The sequence below is a fragment of the Panthera onca genome, chromosome D1, assembly GCF_046562875.1.
Source record: "Panthera onca isolate mPanOnc1 chromosome D1, mPanOnc1 haplotype 2, whole genome shotgun sequence".
Taxonomy (NCBI): domain Eukaryota; kingdom Metazoa; phylum Chordata; class Mammalia; order Carnivora; family Felidae; genus Panthera; species Panthera onca.
The window spans coordinates 34,101,237-34,125,302 of NC_138348.1; the positions used below are offsets into that span (position 1 = coordinate 34,101,237).

General features: G+C 36.9%; 1 protein-coding gene across 2 annotated transcripts in view; it reads right to left on the reverse strand.

Annotated features, from left to right (window-relative positions):
* Positions 1 to 24,066, reverse strand: part of ANO3 (anoctamin 3) — a 420,829-nt gene that overhangs the window by 250,951 nt on the left and 145,812 nt on the right. The window contains exon 1 of one of the 2 annotated variants that reach the window (XM_060606232.3): positions 20,709 to 20,907. The exons of the other annotated variant lie outside the window; for it this stretch is intronic. Within the exon in view, the coding sequence (XP_060462215.1) occupies positions 20,709 to 20,754 (46 nt within the window). The 5' untranslated portion in view covers positions 20,755 to 20,907. Of the gene's footprint in view, positions 1 to 20,708; positions 20,908 to 24,066 lie in introns of those variants that run through there. 2 annotated transcript variants of the gene reach the window in all.

Here is a 24,066-nt window from a genome sequence, read left to right on the forward strand (position 1 = left end):
CAGAAAGAGAAGTCCCAGTATGACAATCCTGAAATTTAATCCTGAAATTTAAAAATTTCTCATGGGAGCAGGAGACAGGTAAGATGAAGGAACATCTTAAGGAAAGCAAGTTATAATTTCATGTGTTTCAGCATAAGAAAAAAATGTCTGCTAGGGGTGTGACACATTATTTTGAACATTAAAAAATGATGGAAGAATTCCAATGAAAATATAGCAAAAGTAAAAACAAGTCTTTTGAGAAAAATAAGAAATCTTACCTGAAAGGATATTAATCTTAGTATACTACTACCACCTGACTAGCACTAAACAATTTTAAAGTGAAAATAATACATACATTAACCATTGATTTCATCAAAATCGGTACTGCTTTAGTGGGACAATAAGGAAGCAGGGATGGCAGAGGTGACGGAGTGGTAGAAAGAAAAGTTAAATTCCACTAACTCAACAGAAAATCAATAGATATTTTAATTTAACAAGTAATAAAATCATAGAAGTCCCAGAACAAACATTAGTAAGTAGTAAAGCTAAAAAGTTTATTTCTGGGAAGAGAGCCTGGGGAGTTCAGAGGGGTGGGACAGGATATTACTTTTTTGTTTGTTTCTGGAAACTTCTGTCACTATTCTGCTGTTTTTTAAACCATATATATATATATATATATATATATATATATATACACACTTTAATTTTTTAACAAGGGCTTAATGAGAAATCAGCAAAGGTTGTCTTAGCAATACCTCCTAATTAGTGCAGCTCTGTTTGAGCCTCTATTCATATGTTGAATCATTTATTTTCAGACAAATATGCTTTAGGGTAGCAAAAGAAAAAAAATACTAAAAGTTTTTAACAGAGGTCTCAATTTCATTACCCTTGCATAGCAATTTTTCAAAAATAGAATTAAAAGTATCTACTGTGTGTTAGGAAATTTCAAGTTTGGTGATAAAAAGTTAATAAGAACCTATTCTCAATAGATTATAGTTTATTGGTGGGTGGTAGGGCCAGTGATTAAACAGAAAATTAGAATTCATTGTGATTATGTTCAAGGAAGTAGGGAAAGTAGACAGGTTTCATTACGAAGAAATTTTAAAACTGGAACAGTTTCCAATTTACAGAAAAAAAATTCTTGGATGGGCAAATGTAATCAAGGTAATGAAGTGGAGAACATGTGAATGATCTAATGTTTACTGAACAGCAGGCACAGTCCAGACCATTAGGGGAATTTCAAACAGAATATACACCTTCCAAATCACTGAAGTTGAAAACTAGCAAACTTAAATTTAATATAGCAAAGACAAAAAGCAAAGAAAATAGTAAACAAAATCCAGGGAACATTAAAGAAAATGAAAAAAAAAAGGGCAAATTGACAAATATAATCCATATATCGGTAAAGTTTTCAATTAAATTCCTAAGAGAATTCTGGGGAGTTTGCTTGTTAAAGATAAGTATCTAATTCCCTCTCTCCGAACCACATCTGCACCCCAACCCAATGGCCAAAGAAATGAAAGGAAGAGAGCGCAAAAAAAGTAAATGAATGAATCTTCATTCCTACCTCAATGCTGGAAACTAGGAAATAATGATAGAATAGACAAAGCCAGGTTAAATAATCTAGTCATCTTTGGTGCTGTTTTGCAACAAGAAAGTTGAAGGAATTATGGTTTGAGTTCACCATTATCTCTTGTCTGGGCAGGCAGATTAGGAGACTGTATCCCTCATCTCTAGGTATTAACAGATGAAAAGCTAGCCCAGGGAAAGTGTGTCCATCCCAAACAGAAAAACAACTGGAAGTGAAGTTTTCCATTGGGTTCTCTCCTTGGGAGAAACCTCCTTGGGTTTTCTCGATATAGGAGGAAACAGAAACAAATGAATTAGACAGAAACACAATGTGCCTTAAGTAGAAACCAGGCCAAAAAGAAATTTTCATTAGTAAATGTCCCCAGGAGTATAGGTGCCTGAATAAACACTTTTCCATTTTTTAAAAAATGTTTATTTATTTTTGAAAGGGAGAAAGAGAAAGAGAGAGCAGGGGAAGGGCAGAGAGAGAGGGAGACACAGAAGCAGGCTCCAGGCTCTGAGCTGTCAGCACACAGCCCAACATGGGGCTCGAACCCATGAACCATGAGATCATGACCAGAGCTGAAGTCGGAGGCTTAACTGACTGAGTCACCCAGGCACCCCAGAATAAACACTTTTAAAAATGAGCACCTATAGAGCCTGTCCAAAGACCCACTTCCAGTGATCTCAGGATTCAAGCTCACCGAACTGGAAAGGAACAGAAAGCAGTCATCCACCTTAACATCTAATTGGAGGGTGGGAAACTAGGAGGATTAGGAGAATCCTTTCAAACTGCTTTGGTTCAAACACCTGGCTATATAGATCTCTCTCTTTCCTCAAGGATGAGGATTAGAAATTAAGTCATAGGACTAATGAAATGTCTTTCTTTTTTTCAATACAAGAAGAAATAATATGTCTGAAAGGTTGCAGAAGAGAAAAACTTTGAATAAGATATGCTACAATAAGCAAAGGACATATAGACAGAATCTACAATTTCCCTTTAAATAAAAATGACTCCTCAAAAAAATTAGTTCACAACACATCAAAATGAAAACAGAGTGGGTAAATTGAGACATAATTTAGGGTTAATAATTTGTTGGTTGACATTAAAAATGCCTTTTGAAGATATAAAAGAACAAAATCTACCCATGGAAAGATTGAGTCATCGGTAAGAAAGACAATCTTAAGCAGCACTACCAGAATGTAGGGGGGAGAAATGAAAATTAAAAAAAAAAAAGAGAGAGAGAGAGAAGATAAATTGATTTGGAATGTGTATACACCCCTGAGTTTATAGAATCAATTGTGATGGTTGAGTAAAGAGGCAAGAATAAAAGAATATGAAATGATAATTATACCATTGCTACAGTAACTTCTCTGGGCTGCATTCTGCAGCTCAAAGTTATCATATTTAGGGGAAACTATTCCTGTGTTAAGTATCCTCTAGTCAAAAAGTTTTCATTCACATATGAAGGTTTCAAGAGAAGGCATTCCATCAGATATATCTGCATTTTCTATTTAAAAAATATCACAAAGTTGTGCTCTTTTCAACTGGGAAATTAATCAAAATATACATATGACCCCAAAATGTGAAACTTGTAAAACTTTGGTTGCACCTAAACACAAAATCAAGCCTAAGTAATGATAACCTGGAAAACGATGAATAAACAAAGCTAAATAGTGATAAAACTAGAAAATCAGAATCTAAATATTTTAAAATTATAGAATGTTTTAACAGGTATAATTATTAAAATTAATATTTTTTCATACTTTCTACCATGATCATGCTAATGTGAATATTAGAAAACATTTTTAAATTTAGGTCATGAGCAAATAAACTGCACAGATACATTTCCTGCTAAGCAGCCTACTCAAACTTGGGCAGAAGCTAGAGTTGGTAACAGGTCCTAGACAAGAAGGTGAAAGGTCCGCGCTTCTGCAGGACGTGCTACACCACCCTGATACTGATGGGTCATGTTCTGCTGATCAATCTCACTCACAGCTCCCAAAGAAGAATGGACATGCTCTTACTCTCAACAGCAGTCCTTCTAAGGAAGTTTGAAAATTGGGTACTTGGTATCAGCAGTGAACTGGCTTCTACATTTTGGGTTGCTTTTGGGGGTTTCTCCTCTCAGGTCTGTCTGCCTGTTATTGCTTTTCCCCCGCTACCCCTTCTCTCGTTTTCATTCTCCTTTTCTTTCTCTCTTTCTCTCTTTCTCTCTTTCTTTCTTTCTTTCTTTCTTTCTTTCTTTCTTTCTTTCTTCTTTTGGTTAATGACATTCTAAAGTAAAGTGGGCATTACCAGAATACATATCTCTGCTCTAGTAAGAAAGGAAGTCATTATGCTTAATTATGGGTTTCTGCTACTGTCAGGGCTCCCCCCAAAACTAAGGAAGATTCTTTCTTCACTGGCTTAGTCATTTCTTTAAAAATTCTCATTCCTCAACATGGCTTATATCAGTAAGGAAGGGTTCTTACTGACCAGTACCAGTTACTAGGGAAAACTAGGAAATGCTTGTTAAAAATAACAATGATTCCATGTATTTGAGATGTGTGTATTTCACGATCCTTCTATCATATTTTTATGCTATATACTATAAACAGTCCTACAAATTTAAGAGATTATTAGAACTATATATGTATTACCATTTATTATTTTAATCTAATTAGGTCACAGAAGGAATATCTAAACTTGGATTTTAAATTTTCATTGTAGTTTTTTTTTAAGATTTCATTTTTAAGTAATCTCTCTACCCAATGTGGGGCTCAAACTTACAACCCCAATATCAAGAGTCACACATTCTACTGACTGAGTCAACCAGATGCCCCTAATTTTAATGTGGTTTTAAAGCTCAACTTTAAGGATCAAACTCTAAGTATGTTAATTTCGTAGTTGGTACTAAAACAATACACAGATTTAGAATTAAGTGCATGCTATGAATCAAAATAAATTCCCTGAGTTGGGAGTGATTATAATGTGTCTAAGTCAATCAACTAAACAATATCTCTGGGGCACCTGGGTGGCTCAGTCGGTTAAGCATCTGACTTTGGCTCAGGTCATGATCTCACAGTTCATGAGTCCAATCCCTGAGTCGAGCTCTGTGCTGACAGCACGGAGCCTGGAGCCTGCCTGAGCTCTGTCTGTTTTTCTCTCTCTCTGCCCCTCCTCCACTCATGCTCTATTTATCTCTCTCTCTCAAAAATAAATAAACATAAAAAAAACCCCAACATCTCTTATTAACATAAGAATCACTATAATAATAAGCTCATGATTTCCTTTCAAAGAGTCTCCTAAACCTCTGTACTTACTTAACAATCAGGGGCCCTCCTTGGTAACAAGTTGTGAGATGAAGTGAAAGAAGCAAACCCCCAATAATGTCACAAGAGCAACCATACACTTGTCCTGAAAACCCATCTCGTCATCTTAGGCTAGAGTTCTTCATCTCCTATTTCCACGTCCCTAGTGGGCATGTCATCCACATTCTCACACTCTGCTGTGACTTCCCTTTGCCCAGCTTTCTCCTTGTTAGGATGTCAGATCTTAGAGAATAAAGTCCTCTTCTGATTTTTTCCCTAAATCCCTTACATTTCCACGGTGTGTGGTAAAATTCACTAAGTCAACTAAAATACGAGTAAATGAGAGATTTCGTTATAATTTGAGATTCATTCAAAACCTGGTCTTCAGGAACTCAGAGAAGTTAATCATAAATATATATGATAAATCGAAGTTAGGTCAAAAGTTTAATGTCCATTATTCCCATTACTGTGGCCCTCTTAAAGACAGGTATGAATTGGCCATCTTTGTAATCCTCAAATTTCTTAAAAAATTTTTTTTTTAATGTTTACTTTTCAGAGAGACAGAGAGTGAACAGGGGACGGGCAGAGAGAGAAGGAGACACAGACTCTGAAGCAGGCTCCAGGCTCTGAGCTGTCAGCACAGAGCCCGTTGAGGGGCTTGAACCAACTAACTGTGAGATCATGACCTGAGCCGAAGTCTGACACTTAACCGACTGAGCCACCCAGGCGCCCCTGTAATCCCTATAAACTTCAGAATATAGAACATGGGAAGAGTTCCATCAATACATTATATAATAAATCCTTTTAGATTCTCAAGCTAGGCTACCAAGAGTGTGGCATTCTTGAAGGAATGTCCTATGCCTTTCATGGTATTAGTTTAATGTATTCAAACCCATACTGGGGTGCCTGGGTGGCTCAGTCGGTTAAGCATCTGACATCAGCTCAGGTCATGATCTCATGGTCTGTGAGTTCGAGCCCCGCATCGGGCTCTGTGCTGACAGCTCAGTGCTGAAGGCTGCTTCAGATTCTGTGTCTCCCTCTCTATCTACCCCTCCTCCACTCACACTCTGTCTCTCTAAGATGAATAAAGGTTAAAAATAAATAAATAAAAACCATACTAATTTTATACCTGAGAAAATGACTTTCTCTTTGACCAAAAAAAAAAAAAAAATCAGTATATTATGATTACCCTAAATCATGATTATTTGTTAATATCATAGTACACTGGTAAAGTAAGGGAGAATGTACTTAAGTGGTGATATGGGATTCCTGTTGGTTTCAGAATCAGGAATGCTTTGAGAAGAGAAGAAAAGAAAAGAGTAAATTATGTTGCAAGCCACATGTTAATATAGGGAAGAGATGGGACTAAAAATGAAATAAGTGATATTTTTTGAGGGGGATATTATTATTATTTTTTTTTAATTTTTTTTTAATGTTTATTTATTTTTGAGACAGAGAGAGACACAGCATGAACGGGGGAGGGTCAGAAAGAGAGGGAGACACAGAATCTGAAACAAGCTCCAGGCTCTGAACTGTCAGCACAGAGCCCGATGTGGGGCTTGAACTCACAGACCACGAGATCATGACCTGAGCCGAAGTCGGACGCTTAACCGACTGAGCCACCCAGGCGCCCCTTGAGGGGGATATTATTGAACTGGGAGAACATTTACACCTTTCTTTTTCATCTCTGAAAATAATACTTGGTGAGCAGGGCCAGAGAGGCTGTTGATCAATCATAACTAGGATCTTTTGGCTCAGGACCCATTTTTTGCTCCCTGGGGAACACATGGTATTGTATAAGATGTTGTTCAACCCACTCATTTTTAAGTAAACCGAACAATACCTAGACTTTCAAGATATAATGTGAGAAATACCTGAATTATTTCATCATTCCATCATAAAGTGCAATCCCAAACCTTTTTGTTTTGCTCTGATTCCTCTTTTTTCCCCCTTTGTCTTTACTTCCTTTCTCCCACAAGTAGTATCAAAAAGTAGAAAAACGTGGCACTTTGTTCTTAAGAGATTGATCAGGGCACTCCAAATTCTAGCAGGAGAGTGTAAAAGAAGTGACACTGACTTGCTCTCACCATAGATAAGGTAGAGCTGAATTCCTGATTCCATAACAAGGTTGACAAAAAGATTTCATTTCCACATGAACTCTGTGAGAAATGTAAAGAAATGTAAAGAAACTCTGTAAAGAAATATTTTCAAGTCAGGCTTTGACTTGGATGAAAGAGGGGAAATGATCATTTAGAACACAGAGATTTGCCTCCTCTGCTCTATGATGTCAATACTGCATTTGCAGTATTGACAGAAGCCTAGTCTGAAGCTTCTGTATGCAACTACCATCTTATATTACCTCCTTATAAAAATTAGATACTGGGAAATTTTATTAAAAATATTTCCAAAACATTAATATAGGCAGTGCTTTTGGATTTCAATGCTGGATCAGCTCCCAGGAGTTTATTCCAAGGACAAGGCTGACTATAGCTATTCTTAAAGCTCTTTTGCTTGCTTTCAAAATTTTAAGAGATTCCTTGACCACCAGAACACTTTCATGATTAAAGCGAGTGTCCAAACTGATGACAGCCAGTTATTTCTTCAATAAAAATGGCTAAGAGATACTCACAGTGCTTCAACATAGAGGCATCAGTGGAAAGGAACATAAACTTTAGCAGAGTTTCCTCAGCAGATGTCAAATTGTATTGAATGTCATATTTTCAACGTTAAGCATAGTGTCTGGAACATAGTAGATGTTCAGTAAGTATTTTCAGAAACACACAGTCATCGGGCTTAGGCACCATGATTCCTGGTCCTGTGTCATTTCCCATTCCAGGACAGACAAGCTTAGCATCCAACATTCACATCCAAGTGAAATAACAACAAACGGTTAAGTTTAGATTCGAGAGGGTAGGGTGGAGAATACACTGAAGGGAACTGGGTATTCTTGCAGAAGGTGGTTTAGAATAGCATGAGAATGGAAGGGAGTCTTTCTGAGACAGTAAGAAAATCTTCGCAGATTGTCACCATCCTATAGAAAGTGAGAAATAAGCTGTAACAGAAATTCTGAAAGATTCTTAGTTGATATGCCTATTGTATCTTGTAACTGAATGAATTTCATAAGAGGCCATAATCCTTCCACTTTTCATGACAGACAGAGATCATACCCTGAAATGTTCATTGTAACTATTCATCAATATGCTGTTTTTCCTAATCCAATTTTTTTTCAGGGTAACTAATGGCAGAAACAGAACTACTCTTCCTAAATCTAATGTATCTCATGGTGCACTAGCAAGTCCATGGGATTTAATCTTATGTTTGCCACATATTAGCTGTGTGGCCATGTGAGACTTCCTTCTCAGTCTGTTCCTTTCCTGTGAAACAGACTTCTGCCTCAAAGCATTAATATAAGAATTATGTCATATAACATATATGCAGTGACTAGCACATGGATGGACACACAACAGGCTCTGAACTATTATCAACTCCTTTCAGCTACTTTGATAAAACTTCTATACTCTTAAGAGAACAAGTAATGCAGCCACACTGCTGGTTCAAATTCCAGCTAAGTTAAACACCTGTTTTACACTACTAAATGCTCATCTTACACTGCTAAGTAAACTACTTGTCATGGTAGGCCTCAATTTCCTTACCTGTAGAATAGAGTGGATAGTACCTTCTTTGATGGATTTTCAAGAGAATTAGACGAATTAATGCATATCAAGCACACAGTGATGAACCAAACACAGGAAGTTCAATTACAAATCCTTCATGCTTTCAGACAGGTATCTTTAAGTGCTCAATAAACACAGGATAACATCTTTTCCTTTACTGAGAAGTTAAATAGATTTAAATATGACAAAATATTCTTGGCAGAAATAAAATTCAAATATATTAAGCTTTATATCTGTTGAGTATCATTCACATCAAGGATTTTTAACTTGGCTGAAGGAAGGAATATCGTATAATTTCAAAAAAGCCTTGACTGCCACATTTGTGACTGACTACAAAAGGTGTTGTTGTTGTTGTTGTTGTTGTTGTTCTTGTTCTTGTTGTTTTTCCCAAGACTAGGTCTGAAGCAAAGTTCAGAAACTCCCCATCCCTTTTTTACTTTTTGATATCAAATCACGACATTCTTAAAGACAATGTGGTTCTCAAGCACCACAGAGGACTCCAATTATATGAGGAAAATTATAAGAATTACATCTAAAACATTACATTTAGATAGAATATTCTCATACATGCATTCATTGTTCGGCTATATTATATAGTGTTTTTCGAGTATATAAATTAAGTTTTGCAAAACATGATTTTATATGGACCATATGCTAACGTAACTGCTATGTGTGATTTAAATTCTAGAGTACTGTTGTCTAAATGGGTATAAGTGCCTCTGAGTGGGTGATTTCTTCACATCTGGGAAGAGTTATGACTAATTGCAAGCTGTTCAATGTGGTATATACCACTGACTCACTTGTCTTGGAGCAATGTGCTAGAAACAGAAAAGCATCATTCAAAGTATAAGTGGTCTAAAGGAGGCATTATACCAAGGATAGTATTATATTATTTAATTTTTCCAAAGATAGTATTTTAAAAATATTTTTTAATGTTTATTCAATTTTGAGAGAAAGAGAGACAGAGCATGAGCAGGGGAGGAGCAGAGAGAGAGAGAGAGAGAGACACAGATTCCAAAGCAGGCTCCAGGCTCTGAGGTGTCAGCACAGAGCCTGATGCGGGGCTCGAACCCACGAACTGTGAGATCATGACCTGAGCCAAAATCGGACACTTAACCAACTGAGCCACCCAGGTGCCCCATCAAAGACAATATTTTAAAAGACAGTATTTTCCTCAGTAAGGAAATAGGAATTTACTGTTTTACCCTCAATTTTCTTATCTGCTTTCAGTGACTAACATCTTAAAGCTGCTTCTTTCTTATTATAGCAGGCCATAGTATATTTCATAATATGTAAAATATGGTGAATAGAAAGAAGCAATTTGAACTACATCTAAATAAAATTCTTTTTAGGGGTGCCTGGTTGGCTCAGTTGGTTAAGCGTCCGACTTCGGCTCAGGTCATGATCTTACGGTTCATGGGTCTGAGCCCCGCATCAGGCTCTGTGCTGACAGTTCAGAGCCTGGAGCCTGCTTTGGATTCTGTGTCTCCCTTTCCTCTCTCTGTCCATCCCCCACTCATGCTCTGTCTCTTTCTCTCTCTCTTTCTCTTTCAAAAATAAACATCAAAAAAATTCTTTTTAGTTGTCATGAATATCTATAATTTTATAAGCATAATATCATAAACAATAAAAAATTGCTAATGCTATACCAGGAGTAAATGCAAATTCAGAGACTAACAATTATGTGAATTTGATAATTCTGTTTTCTAAATTTATGCCCTTGTTATGTTGAAATGTATAGATATAACATGATTCAAAAGAAATCCACCTAAGTACTGAACTGTAAGGAAAGGGTGTTAAATTTGACTTTTCCTGTCTTATGTTTAGTAGGAACACTGATATCACAAGCATAAATTGTATTGGAATGTCTTAGAACTCCTCAGGATCAGAAAAAGTAGCAAAAAAGGAGGGAGGCAGATTGGTATATGTCTTATCGTTTTTTGTTTGTTTGTTTTTTAGTATACACTATAGCAAGTACTCCTCTAAACAACACGACCAGTCCTAATTTATATAGGAGAAAATGGGAAATTTAGAGAAGTAAAAATTGTGGCAAAAATCATACGTACAAATCATAAGAAGCATCATTTGAATTCAAGCTGCTTGACTCCTCCACTCAAGTTCTTGACCACTTATCTCTCTCATTGTTAGTCTGGGGCCATCTTGTGTTGCTATATTCAGTCTGTAGTCAAGGTCATTTTAGGCAAGTAGACTAGAAGTGTATGATTGGCTCTAAGTGTACAGCTGTGTCTGTAATATCCATCAGTTCACAGCTAAAATATGTTTTGATATCTTTTGAATAGGTCTAAATTGAGCTAACGTTAGTGAATTAAAGTCACTTTACCTAAAAGGAAAAAGAAGTTGAATCTTTACATTCATCTAAACTTTGGGAGAATTATTTGAAAAATGAATTGAGAACTATTGGTACAACCAAGTAGATAGTGGAGATTATGTAGGTAAGGAACAAAAACCTTGTGCTGGATAATGGACAGTCCTTAATTTCACTGATCTGAAGTTAGGGTAGGGAGCTACTTGTGTTTTATAAAAACATTAGTCACCAAGTATTGAGCCTACTATATAGCAACCCCCGTAGGAGGAACTAACCATGCAGAATTGCTAATCCTCATGACATTCCTACCTGCCAAATAGCTATCTTAGCTCTACTACTCCTACTGTGTGACCTTGAACACCAGCTAGCTTTTCTCCTTCAGCTTCCTCATCTATGAAATTACAATAACAGAAATTTATCTTTATGAATATTATGACCTGAGCCTAAATCAAGAGTCAGATGCTTAACCAACCGAGCCACCCAGGTGCTCCCAAACAAAACACTTTAAATAGTATCTGGCAAAGAATAAGCATTTAAATAATGGCACTTAATATTCTGGGTTCGTACATAAGGAAATTGAAACACATTGAAATTAGTTTGCCCACGATCACTATGTGAACAGTCTTAAGATTCAAACCCAATTCTGTGATTCCATATTTTTATTTCACAAAGTGTGTGTCTCACTATGACTTTAAATTCTGACAGTGAATTATAAAACAATTAAAACACTACAAACCTAACACACAGCTTCCCTATACATAAATCAAGAACTATAAACTTTTACCATGTATTATTGTATTTTTAAGACACCATTTTGAGATATTTCTTAATGAGAGGGTATTCACTAAACCTCCCTTATTTTTCAAAAAAATTATATAGTAATAAATAGGACCTAAAATACCTATAGCAAATATAAAGAATTGATAGCATTTAAGGTATTTACAAGGGTCAAGACAGAACAACGAAAGACAATGTCTGAGAGCTCTTCTCTATAAGTCTCCTAACTCATTTATTGGAGTGTCCATAAATGAGACAAGGTACTTAACTTCCATTAGGAGCTTCATCATACCTTAAAAACAAAGGATTAGGGGATTATAATTAATATTAGAAACACACTAAAGTTATATTTTCATTAAGACTAAGTGCATGTATCATCAGCTAAGTATATCTAGGATCTGTGTAGTTTGCCACTAATAATAATAGTTAAGCCCTATTTACAACTTGCTATAGTCCACATACTGAAATTCATTATCTCAATCACTGCTTATATTTTTATTTTATTTTATAAAACTGTCTCCCAAATGGGCTCAGTTGTTAGAATCCTGCAGGATGCATGTTGGCTAAAAACATAGATTCTTAGTCTCCTCCCCAGAATGAGATGAGACTGTAAATCTGGAGGGAGTGAATAATTTGCATTTAACAAGAACTTCAGGTGATTATTTAAATCTTGAAAACGTAGGTCTTAGAATTCAGAGAAATGAGCTAAAGTAGAGAAATACAGCAAAGAAATTGCTCAAGATACCACTGAGGGATGGAAACTGGGTTTAAACTGGACTTGTGTGTGTATTTGCAAAGCCGCCCAACCCCTCTCCCTCCACCTAAATTGCTTTTAATAGTGCTCCAAAGCCAAATAAAATATATACACTTTCGGGAGTTATTTTGAGAGATGTCTTTTGGTCAGCCTACTAACTTTCTAGAAATGTTATGATAAAAAGTGCACTGAGACTAATACAATGCATTTGCAAAACAGTTTCACATTCACCCAATTTCATGCACGTGGAAGTCCTCTCCTCCAAGGCCAACTGTGTCTCAGTTACAGTGAAGTTGTGAATATAGGGACTCATGCTTTGGTGAACCAGGATCCTGCAGCTGGTGCTGGTTTCTTACATGCCTGTTGAGTTGAAACCAACCAGAATTTAAAGTAATTGTTGCTTTGCAATGCAACTCAGCAGGAAAGGCAGTGACTAAGGGGACAGACAGGTTGCCTGCTAGGTTTAGAATAGGATTTCACACTTCTGCAACTTCTGATGAATGGCAGAGTCAGAAGGTAACATGGAGATTATTCTGTCTAAATTTTTCATTTTCCTAAGGCCACAGAATGGACAGTGATTTACCCATGATATAGCTCAGAAATCTACCTTGAATTCTGATAGTTTTACAGAGAAGAGGTAGAACAAGGGGACAAGCTACAAACAGCTATGGTGGAAATCAAATGGGAATGAGATGACTCCCAGCTGCTGAGGACAACAGTCCTCCAAAGAGCTTGCAGCCAGTAGCTTGCAGCCATTAGAATGTGGACTTTGACTTTCACCACTGTTGTTTAACAGTGTTGGAAGTCCTAGCCTCAGCAATCAGACAACAAAATGAAATAAAAGGCATCCAAATTGGCAAAGAAGAAGCCAAACCTTCACTTTTCTCAGATGACATGATCTCTACATGGAAAACCTGAAAGACTACACCAACAAATTGTTAGAACTGATACATGAATTCAGCAATGTTGCAGGATACAAATGTACAGAAATCAGTTGCATTTCTCCACACCAATAATAAAGCAATGGAAAGAGCTATCAAGGAAGTGATCCCATTTACAGTTGCACCAACAACCATAAAATACCTAGGAATAAATCTAACCAACGAGGTAAAAGAACTGTATGCTGAAAACTACAGAAAACTTATGAAAGAAATTGAAGAAGACACAAAGAAATGGAAAAACATTCCATGCTCATGGATTGGAAGAACAAATATTGTTAAAATGTCGATACTACCCATAGCACTCTATACATTCAATGCAATCCCAATCAAAATAGCAAGAGCATTCTTCTCAGAATGAGAACAAACAATCATAAAATTTGTATGGAACCACAAAAGATCCCAAATAGCCAAAGTAATGTTGAAAAAGAAAACCAAAGCTGGAGGCATCACAATCCCAGACTTTAGTCTGTATTACAAAGCCATAATCATCAAGACAGTATGGTATAAGCACAAATAACAGACATATAGACCAATGGAACAGAAGAGAGAACCCAGAACTGGACCCACAATGTATGCAGTATGGTCAAACTAATCTTTGACAAAGCAGGAAACAGTATCCAATGGAAAAAAGACAGTCTCTTTAGCAAATGGTGCTGGGATATCTGGATAGCAACATGCAGAATGATGAAACTGGACCACTTTCTTACAGCATACATAAAAATAAACTCAAATAGATGAAAGACCTAAATGTGAGACAGGAAACCATCAAAATCCTTGGAGAAAACAGGCAACAACCTCTTTGACCTCAGCTGCAACAACTTCTTACTTGACATGTCTCTGAAGGCAAGGGAAATAAAAGCCAAAATGAACTACTGGGACCTCATCAAGATAAAAAGCTTCTGCACAGCCAAGGAAACAATCAGCAAAACTAGAAGGCAAATGACAGAATGGGAGAAGATATTTGCAAATGACATATTGGATAAAGGGTTAGTATCCAAAATCTATAAAGAACTTACCAAACTCAATACCCAAAAAACAAATGATCCAGTGAAGAAATAGGCAGAATACATGAATAGACACTTCTCCAAAGAAAACAACCAGATGGCCAACAGACACATGAAAAGATGCTCAACATCGCTCATCATGAGGGAAATACAAATCAAAACCACATTGAGATACCACCTCACATTGGTCACAGTGGCTAAAATTAACAACTCAGGAAACAAAAGATGTTGGCAAGGATGTGGAGAAAGGGGAACCCTCTTGCACTATTGATGGGAATGAAAACTGGTGCAGCCACTCTGTAAAACAGTGTGGAGGTTCCTCAAAAAATTAAAAATATAATTACCCTACAACCCAACAATAGCACTACTAGGAATTTATCCAAAGTATATAGGAGTGCTAATTCATAGGGGCACATGTACCCCAATGTTTATAGCAGCATTATCAACAATAGCCAAATTATGGAAAGAGCCCAAATATTCATCAACTGATGAATGGATAAAAAAGATGTCGTTTACATATATAGTGGAATACTACTTGGCAATGAAAAAGAATGAAATCTTGTCATTTGCAACAACACGGATGGAACTGGAGGGTATTATGCTAAGTGAAATCAGTCAGTCAGAGATCATATGTTTTCACTCTTATGTGGAGTTTGAGAAACTTAACAGAAGACCATGGGTGAAGGGAAGGAAAAAAAATAGTTACAAACTGAGAGGGAGTGAAACCATAAGAGACTCTTAAATACAGAAAACAAACTGTGGGTTGATGGGGGGATGGGGAGAGGAGAAAATGGGTGATGGACATTGTTGGGATGAACACTGGGTATTGTATGTAAGTGATGAATCATGGGAATCTACTCCCAAAGCCAAGAGCACACTGTAAACACTGTATGTTAGCTAACTTAACAATAAATTATATTTAAAAAAATGTGGACTTTGGAGTCAGGGAGGGTTCAAACCCTAGTTCTACCACTTATTAAGAGTTAATGCATATAACACCTAAACCTCAATTCTCTCACCAGTCACCCCAAGACTTTAGCTCATTAGAATCCTTAACAAATGTGATGTTTTGGATAACTGAACTTCTAGATAAGTTTGAAACACATACTTTTATCTTATAATTACTCTAGATGGAAATTCTTTTAAATCTTATCACTTCTCTTCATTCCTAAATAGAGGACATGTATTATCACAAACTCTATAGTATTTTTGTTAATTTAAAGTCATCATTTTAAACCTCAGTGTTCTCACTTTGAAGTAATGCTTCTGAGCCATTTGAGGTATGCAGGATTTTTAAAGAAATGGTCCTGGACACATGTGTTTTCTATTGGGGTTGAACTATCTACATTCTTTTCATAGCTTGGCTCTCCCTCTCTAGGAGATTATCATTGGGGAGCTAGAGTTGTATATATGTAGGATATCTACTGAGGAAATAAACGAAGAGAAGGGTGAACATTAAGGGACAGAGTAGAAGATCTCGGGGTCTCACAATTAGATTAGATGTCCATCCTTTGTGATGATCAGGTTGATATTCAGTATCAGCCTGAGAGAAGTATAATTTCTGTCCCTGAAATATCGTCTATCAACTTTTTTCTCCTATGTAGCAGGAATTATTTTAATGAGAGACATTGCTTTCTCTGTAGTCATAAATAAAAGAATCAACTGTCGGGGTGCCTGGGTGTCTTAGTCGGTTAAGCATCTGACTTTGGCTCAGGTCATGATTTCACAGTTCATGGGTTTGAGCCCCAAGTTGGGCTCTGCAGCTTGGAGCCTGTAGCCTGCTTTGGATTCTTTGCCTCCCTCTCTTTATCTGCCCCTCCCCTGTTTGTTCTTTCTCTTTCTCTCTTAAAACAAACAAACAAACAAACAAACATTAAAAAAGACTAATAAAAAGAAAAAAGAATCAACTGTCAAAATACCAGGGAGAGTCAGTATACCTGTGTGAATGCATTTCAGTCAGTATATAAATGGCTTTGCACTTTTTTTTTTCTGGTTTCGCCAGGGGATGAGTATAGGGAAGTTCTAGATCCTAAATATATTAGTGACAGGAAAATGAGGCTTAACTAGTGGCTATCTGGGATTCTGAAACTAGATATTTCCCGCAACATTGTCCCTGCAGGGTACTGTAAACTAAGAGCTGGACACAAATCAGGATGGCTGCTAAGAGGCTTTACAGGTGGGCACCTGCAATAGCAAGTAAGTTATTTTTAGAAAAGGAAAATAGAAGGGCTTTGTGATCTGTGAATTCCCATATAAGTGTAAAGATTATTATTATTAAACCACTTTTTGAGTAGGAAGTGTTTGATTCCATGGAATTATTAAAAACATTCTTTTCATGTTTAACCAAATGTCCCTGAGAATAATGATGAATCACTTAACAGCTTCAGCAAATCCCATTAAGCCCAAGCCTTTTAGGGACAGTCTGTGTTTGATGTGACCTATGGTTTCCCTGAAAGTCTTACTGGTTGTATTGGTAAATAACAGCCACCAGAAGCCAGAACTCACATTGTCCTTTTCTCGCCCACTTTTGCGTGATACATGAATCCATCCTCAATCAAGTGAACAGAGCAAGCCAGGCTGGGAAGCACAGTTGGACTTTGACCAGATATCATTGCTAATTTGCCAGCTAATGTGTTCCTCCAATATGTGCTAAGGCAAAGGCAAATGCACACTCCCAGTTCTCTGTAAGCATAATACACCCCAATTTACCCTTGAGACTTCAGAAATAAAGAAACTGTGGAATACTCTGCCCCCCAGGCATCTCACATTTTACTTACTAATTTATTAAGCCTGTTAATAAAACAATCTAATTACAGTGGAATAAAAATTTTTAAATATTAAAAAAAATTAAAAATATATGTTGGGCTCTTCTTTAGAAAACAAAATTTAGCTGACATTGTCAAGAAACAAAACATCTTCCTAGAAAAATGCAGAGTTGCCTATAATTTGCATAAAGATTGTATTTAGTGAACCTCTCAGACTTCCTACTATACAAAGTTCTCTGAAAAATCTGTTTGCAATAATAGTTTCAAGAATGAAAATCTTATTTTTTTCAAGTTTATTTATTTATTTTGAGAAAGAGAGAAAGCATGAGTCAGGGAGGGGCAGAAAGAGAGGGAGAGAATCCTAAGTAGGCTCTGCATACTGTGGAGCCTGACACAGGGCTCGAACCCACAAACTGTGAGGTCATGACCTGAGCCAAAGTTGGACGTTTAACCGACTGAGCCACCCAGGCACCCCAAGAATGAAAGTGTTCTTGATAATGCCGTTGCTAAGCACCATGCCGGGCACACAGCAAGAGCCTGGTATATAGAGGTTGAGTGGAGAGTGAATAAGTACAATTTATTTGCAATAACATTTTGAAATTATGAAATGAATATCTAAAATTACTCTATGGGAATTTTTGAGAGGCTTTCTGGAGGAATGGGTATATGAGTCGGGTAGTTTGTGGTTGTAACTCAAGACGATTGTCAGAAATCTTTAGAAGGTCTGGAGTCTAATTTTCCTTAAGAATACCCCCCCAAAAAGAATACCCCAAAATGACAAAAGTAAGTAAGACAAAGTAAAATAAAGGTCAAAAACTTAACAGGGAAGTGCTGAGGGTGTTTTTTACTCCTAAATAGTCAACAAAAGCCAGATGAGTCTGGGAAGAAGAGTGACTATCATATTATTATTATTATTAATTATTCACTATATTTATGAGCCCCAATTTGTGTGCCAGATGAACTGCTAAGTACATTACGACTCTGCAATGTCGATATTATCTTCAATTCATAGACACAGTAACTGAAGATTAGATATATTACAGAATAAAACTTGTAAGCAGCATATGTAGAATTAAAATCCAGGGATGAAAACAAAGATCATAGATTAAATTAATGGAGAAATTTGGTTTTATGTACAGTAGTTCACTTTACAGATAATGATTCTGGCATCTATATTGATTTGTTGAAAACGCTGAATAATATCAGTGAGGAAATTTGGATCAGGAATTGATTGCCCCAGAGTTCTCATATAAGGGAAAATCTCCACACCTGCTGAGACTTTAAATATAGAGGGTATCTGTTTTTCAAGTGATGGTAAACATTTTTAAAGTCTTACAAAAGGGGTGTTTTCTGAATATTCAGGCTCTTTCTAGGTATTATAATATTGAAATCAAAATCAAAAACAGATATTAATCTGACTTGATTAAAAGTAATCCCCATAAACTGGTTTACTCAACTACATTATTTCTTAAAAGTGAACTAAATGCAGGGCTTTCCTCTTTGGCCCAGAAAGAAATTATCTCTGCTTTCACATTGCTCCCATCCTTCCCTAAGGAACAGAGAGAAATAGAAAAGGCATAGGGGTCAGGGGTTCAATCTTTTCAATCAAGCTAAGTCCAAGGAAATTAAACACTTTGCTCAAGGTTTTTAAGCTAGTTATGAAGGTGAGCTTACTATTTAGAACTCCCAAGTTCCAGTACAGAATATTCTCCATTTTAATGTTAAGTTTTCTGGTTAATGTTATGGTGAAAACACCCCTGAAAGCTTTTTGTCTCATGCTTCCTGGGTCATAAAGCATCTAGAATATTATTTTGCTCCTGCTTTGAGGAATTAAAATAGCTAATCATCAGTTTGGTATGTCTTTTTGGAATGCCCATTCAGGGTTAAGAAGCAATTAACCAGAACCACTTTATTACTGCTTCTTTTCCTATTCCCTCCTCCTCTCCATATTTATCCTTCTGCTAAAGTTGCCTTTTGGGCCGACAAGTAAGACTTGAAAATAAATGTCTCATAATGCATCATAAAGGAAACCAAATGTTTTTGGACAATATGAAGAACTAGGATTTGCATAATTTTTATAACTCACTTTGAGCAATGACAGGTGGTCCTTAAATTGGCAATTGTTTGCTTTTAAAAGCAAAATATATATCCATACATAATAAGTTGTGTGAGGACCATTTCAAGGTTCCAAGTTCCAGAAATGAGTCACCTATAGCCATGTATCAGAGGGAATATTAATTGTATGAAGCTGGGGCAAAGTTCCTATAATCTTTGTCTTCATTCTGAAAGGGCACATGTGTTTAAAACAATGATTAAAGAGAACATGACTTCTTAAAGCAATGTAATTTTCTTTGGAACACTTAGATTTGACATGGAATCGCACACTAGGTGAAATTTTGGTCTAACTGGACAGTCTCTCATCCCACTCCCATTTCAACATATTTTTTTAAGAACCAAGAGAACTTGGACTTCTAACAGAGTACAAAATTATGGAATTTGAAGCTCATTCAGTCCCATATTTTGACTAATGAAGGAATCCCTACTAAATTGTCCCTGGTATGTTCATCCAGTTTTTGCTTTAAGATCTACATAGAAACAACTGTTGACTGTAGATAGATAGATGATAGATAGATAGATAGATAGATAGAGTATAGATAACATGGGGGGAAGGTAGGAATATTTAAGTAAATACTAACTTCACTTTGAGCCAATTTACCATTCCAGAATTCATATATCTTAGGTATCGTATGGTCAACTATGGCATAATTACCATTACCATTATTAAGTAAATAAAATGGCATTGTTGTTTAATATGTTTCTGGACAAACTCCAAAAAACGGGATATGCCTAAAAATAAACATGCTCTATAAAAATACTTTTCAACAAGGTAAGGAATAAGGACCAAAGAGTGAGAATAACTTGGAATATTTCTTAATTTGACTATGAATATATAGACTCATACCATGGCATCCAGGGGGAAACTTGAAGGAGAAGCTAAGAGAGATAATATAAAGCCCCTAGAAGAGGAACCTACCAACAATAACAAAAGCTTGAAACCCAGAATCAAGCATAGGACACAGGCAAAATTAAGTTTTCCAAGAAAGTTTCAGAGCCCTTTCAACAGGCCAACTTCTGGAACTCTCCTAAAATTCATTTATCTAGGATCGGGTAAAAGCATCTCAAACAAGAGATTTGCTCATGTGAAGCTTCTTAACCATTTGAATCACAGACTGGGGCAAACATGGTCCAGAATTTCTGTCTTCAAAACTCAAAGCACTATTGGGTTAATAAGACAACCCCTACTAAGCTGGTTTACTGCAATGCAATGAAGCAGTCTTAGCAGAGATAATAAATTAAATCAAGTCCCAGAAATGACGAATTCTGCTTCACCCAGGGACCGTGCGGAGGCTCAGAAATCAGACTCATCTTGGATGCAGAGTGAAGAAGCATTAAAAAAAAAAAAAAGAAGAAGAAGAAAAGAAAAAGAACATTTTTTTTTTTAACTTCACAGAGTTCTCCACCTCTGCGTCGCATTAGCCTGGAAAGGATGCTCCTACACAACTGCAAGGGCATGCAGAGGGGGATGTGACGCCCTTAGGAAGGGGGGACCAAGATTCCAACTGACCTTTTTGCTGTTTAAAGGACTGAATCGAGCCTGAATGGTGGACCATTTTCACTCTGTGCGTCCCAGCTGGGTTCGGAAGCTGTCCTAGAGGGAGGCGGAGGAATAGTAACCAGACTGTTTGACAGGCTCCCGGGCTCCACACAATCCCTGAGCCTCCGAGAGCGCGCTGCAATCCGACACCTGCTTTAGCCCGCACTTAGCTCCTAAGGCTGCGCGCCCACCGTTGTTATGGCAACGTCGGAGGGCGGTCCAGCGTCCAGCTCCCCTTAGCGGCTACTCCGGGAATTAACCTCGCATCCCCGGAGCGTCCAGTGCCGCAGTGTGGGTGGGCGTTGTGTTGGGTTTGCTGGGAGAGGGAGAGGAGGACTTTTCTTAGCGACTATAAATAAATCCGAACAAATCTCTGGAGCCACTAAGTAATTACCTCTTTTTCAAGTTTGAGGCGAGTTATTATATCGGGGTACGGTTTTAATTCACTAAAAGTTGGTCTGTAAACACTGGCACTTGCAGAAGGGCCAAGCTGATCTATCTCTCCCCTGAGAGGAATGCAACAGCAGATGCAGAGACGTTTTTGTCTTTTCCTCTTAAAGTTGCATACAGGAAATATGGATAACTTCCACTTAGCCAGTAGAATGGTTTTATCAGATAAGCTATGTTAAATGTCTAGAACACCACTGCATGTGAGTTATCCTCTTGTACTTCAGCCTTTGAGGCATTGAATGCTATAATAATGGCATGGGGCCATTTATCAGTAACAGGTGCTGTAAAAACACTCTCCACGATACCTAAAGTAATCCTAGCAAAAGCCTTATAACGTATATAGAATATTATTTTAATATTGTAAAAGAAACTAAGGTCCACAACAACAAAGAATTCTCAAAATCATAAATAACCATCACCTTATGTTGAGAGAGAAAGACACCTGATATCAAAGAGGTGAAGTAACTATGGGAGGGCCAAACCACACTGGCCAAAATAGAATCAGGAGCCAGTTCAACACATTCTTCCGTCTCTCTTCCTCTTACCTTCCTTTTCCTGCTGCCTGATTCAAACCTTTTAGCTCCTTGTGGAAGATGTAACCTTATTGAACAAGAGCAAAGAGTATATGCTTTCCCGAATTTTGAAGGTTTGTGAGACCAGCTCAGTCAGTTGAGGAATACAAGTAAAGGCAGATGATAAAGAGAAAACAGTTGTTTCAAGATGTTCAAAACCTCACACAGGTTGAGCTACTATCATACACTTTTTGATTTCACCTGTAGTACATAATATAAGGGCAGTAAAGGGAATGTAGCTTTGAACAAGCAGATGTTCCAGTTAAATATGACTGCATAAAAAAACACTCCGAAACTATTATCTCTCATGATATTTCATAGGTTGGCTAGGCTCAGCCTGGTGGTTCTGCCTAGAGTCCTCTTGAGTTTTCAATGGCTAAGCCTGGAGAAGACAGAAATTGGATTCCACTCCCAGTGAAAGGCCTAGCAAAGAATTTGCAGCTGTCTTTAATGAAGGATAACAGTGCTTCCAGAAAGAAGATGTTGAACATTCAGTAAAAACTAAGTATGCAGGCACTGAAGAAATACTTGGTTATAAAGAATTAACTCAGTGTGAATTTTATCTTGATTTGAAGATTCAGAACAAACCTCAGAGACTGTCTCCACAAAGCCTCATTTTACAGCTATTTTATACAAAAGAGCACTGAAACCCAAGACAATAAATGAATTCCTGAGGGTGTTTTTGTTATATTTTGTTCATCTGCAGTTAAAATTCTAATGTAGCTCAACTCATAGGTCATTCCAATTACAATCCAACTCATTGAATTCTAATACCACCCAATCTCTTAGGTGAGGATTAAATAATATATTTAAAGACTAGTTCATGGCAGGAAGGTAAAGCTCAGTAAATACCAGATACTATTATAATTATTACCCATGAAGATCTGATCTTCTTTTTATTTTATTTTCGTAAGTTTATTCATTTATTCTGAGAGAGACAGAGACGGCACGAGTGGGGTAGGGACAGAGATACAGGGAGACGGAGCATCCCATGCAGGCTCCATTGCCAGCGCAGAGCCTGACCCGGGGCCTGAACCCATGAAAACACCAGATCATGATCTGAGCCGAAATCAAGATTTGGATGCTTACCTGACTGGGCCACCCAGGGGCCCCCTGATCTTCTTTTAAAAACCCCTTTAAATCACTACGTTTAGAATCAGAAATATTGTGGAAATATGAACATTAATTCAATTCATAATTGGGAAGAACAATTGAAAGAAGTAAAAGCCTATGGTTCTACTCTACACTTCCAGGCAGAAGGACATCTTCAATTTCCCAGAGCCTCTTCTTTTGCTGATGTCTAATTTTCTCCAACCACAACTCAGCTGGAGGCAAAGATGTGGGCACTGGAGCCAGGAATGAGTTAAGAATTAGAACCTCATTAGAAATTAATTATAAAAAAACGTGATTTGGTATTTCTAACACCATCGCACCCTCACCTCAGCAGTGCCAACTATGGTTAAATTATCTTCTCATAAAGTTTATTACTTTTAATTAGAAATATTTTAGGCTGGACTGACAGATTGGCTAGCAGGGAATTCAAAGAACATCTTTGCTTGTTTTAAAATCAGTCTTTTAAGGAAGGTTGCTAGAGGAACAGCTTTCGTAAGGACCCTAGAAAATTTCAAGCACCATCTGCTTTACAGGAAAGGCAATGCAAAGAGAAGGAAAGGCTGTATGTGTATGTGTGTGTGTGTGTTGAAAGCAACAAGGGCAGGGGGTTTGAACAAAGACCTTCCTAAAAAATAAATCTTCCTATGAACTGATAAGAGTAAATTTTTGAATCTGACATTTCCATTGTGGAGAGGTTAGGAATGAATATATAATAGCTTCATCAAAGATGGCTAAACTGATTTTTTTTTTATTTTTTTTACTATTTTTGGTTTTAAATTTCTTTCTTCAAATTTTAAAGATGAGAGAATATTTTATATAATGTTCAGTGATGAAACACAATTATCATATGTTATATGATCTTGACTTTGTTTTGCAAAATGGGAAAAAAAAAGACTGGAAAGAAGCATACCAAAATTTCTAAATAAGTAATTTTGCAAATAGGGATTAAAGCTGATTTTTTTATACCTCCATAATTTTTGTCATGTTCTACTTTTTACAAATGATATATACTGATTTGATATGGATTTTATACATAGATTCTTAAACTCTCTCCTTATCTATCATGCTACAAAGTAATTTTTCTTTTTCAGTCTTGGACTTTTGTTTTGTTTTGTTTTCTTGCTCAGGTCTCTGCTGCATTCACCCTCCCACAGCTCACCACCTGTCTCATGTCCTCCTTAGGTAATTAATTT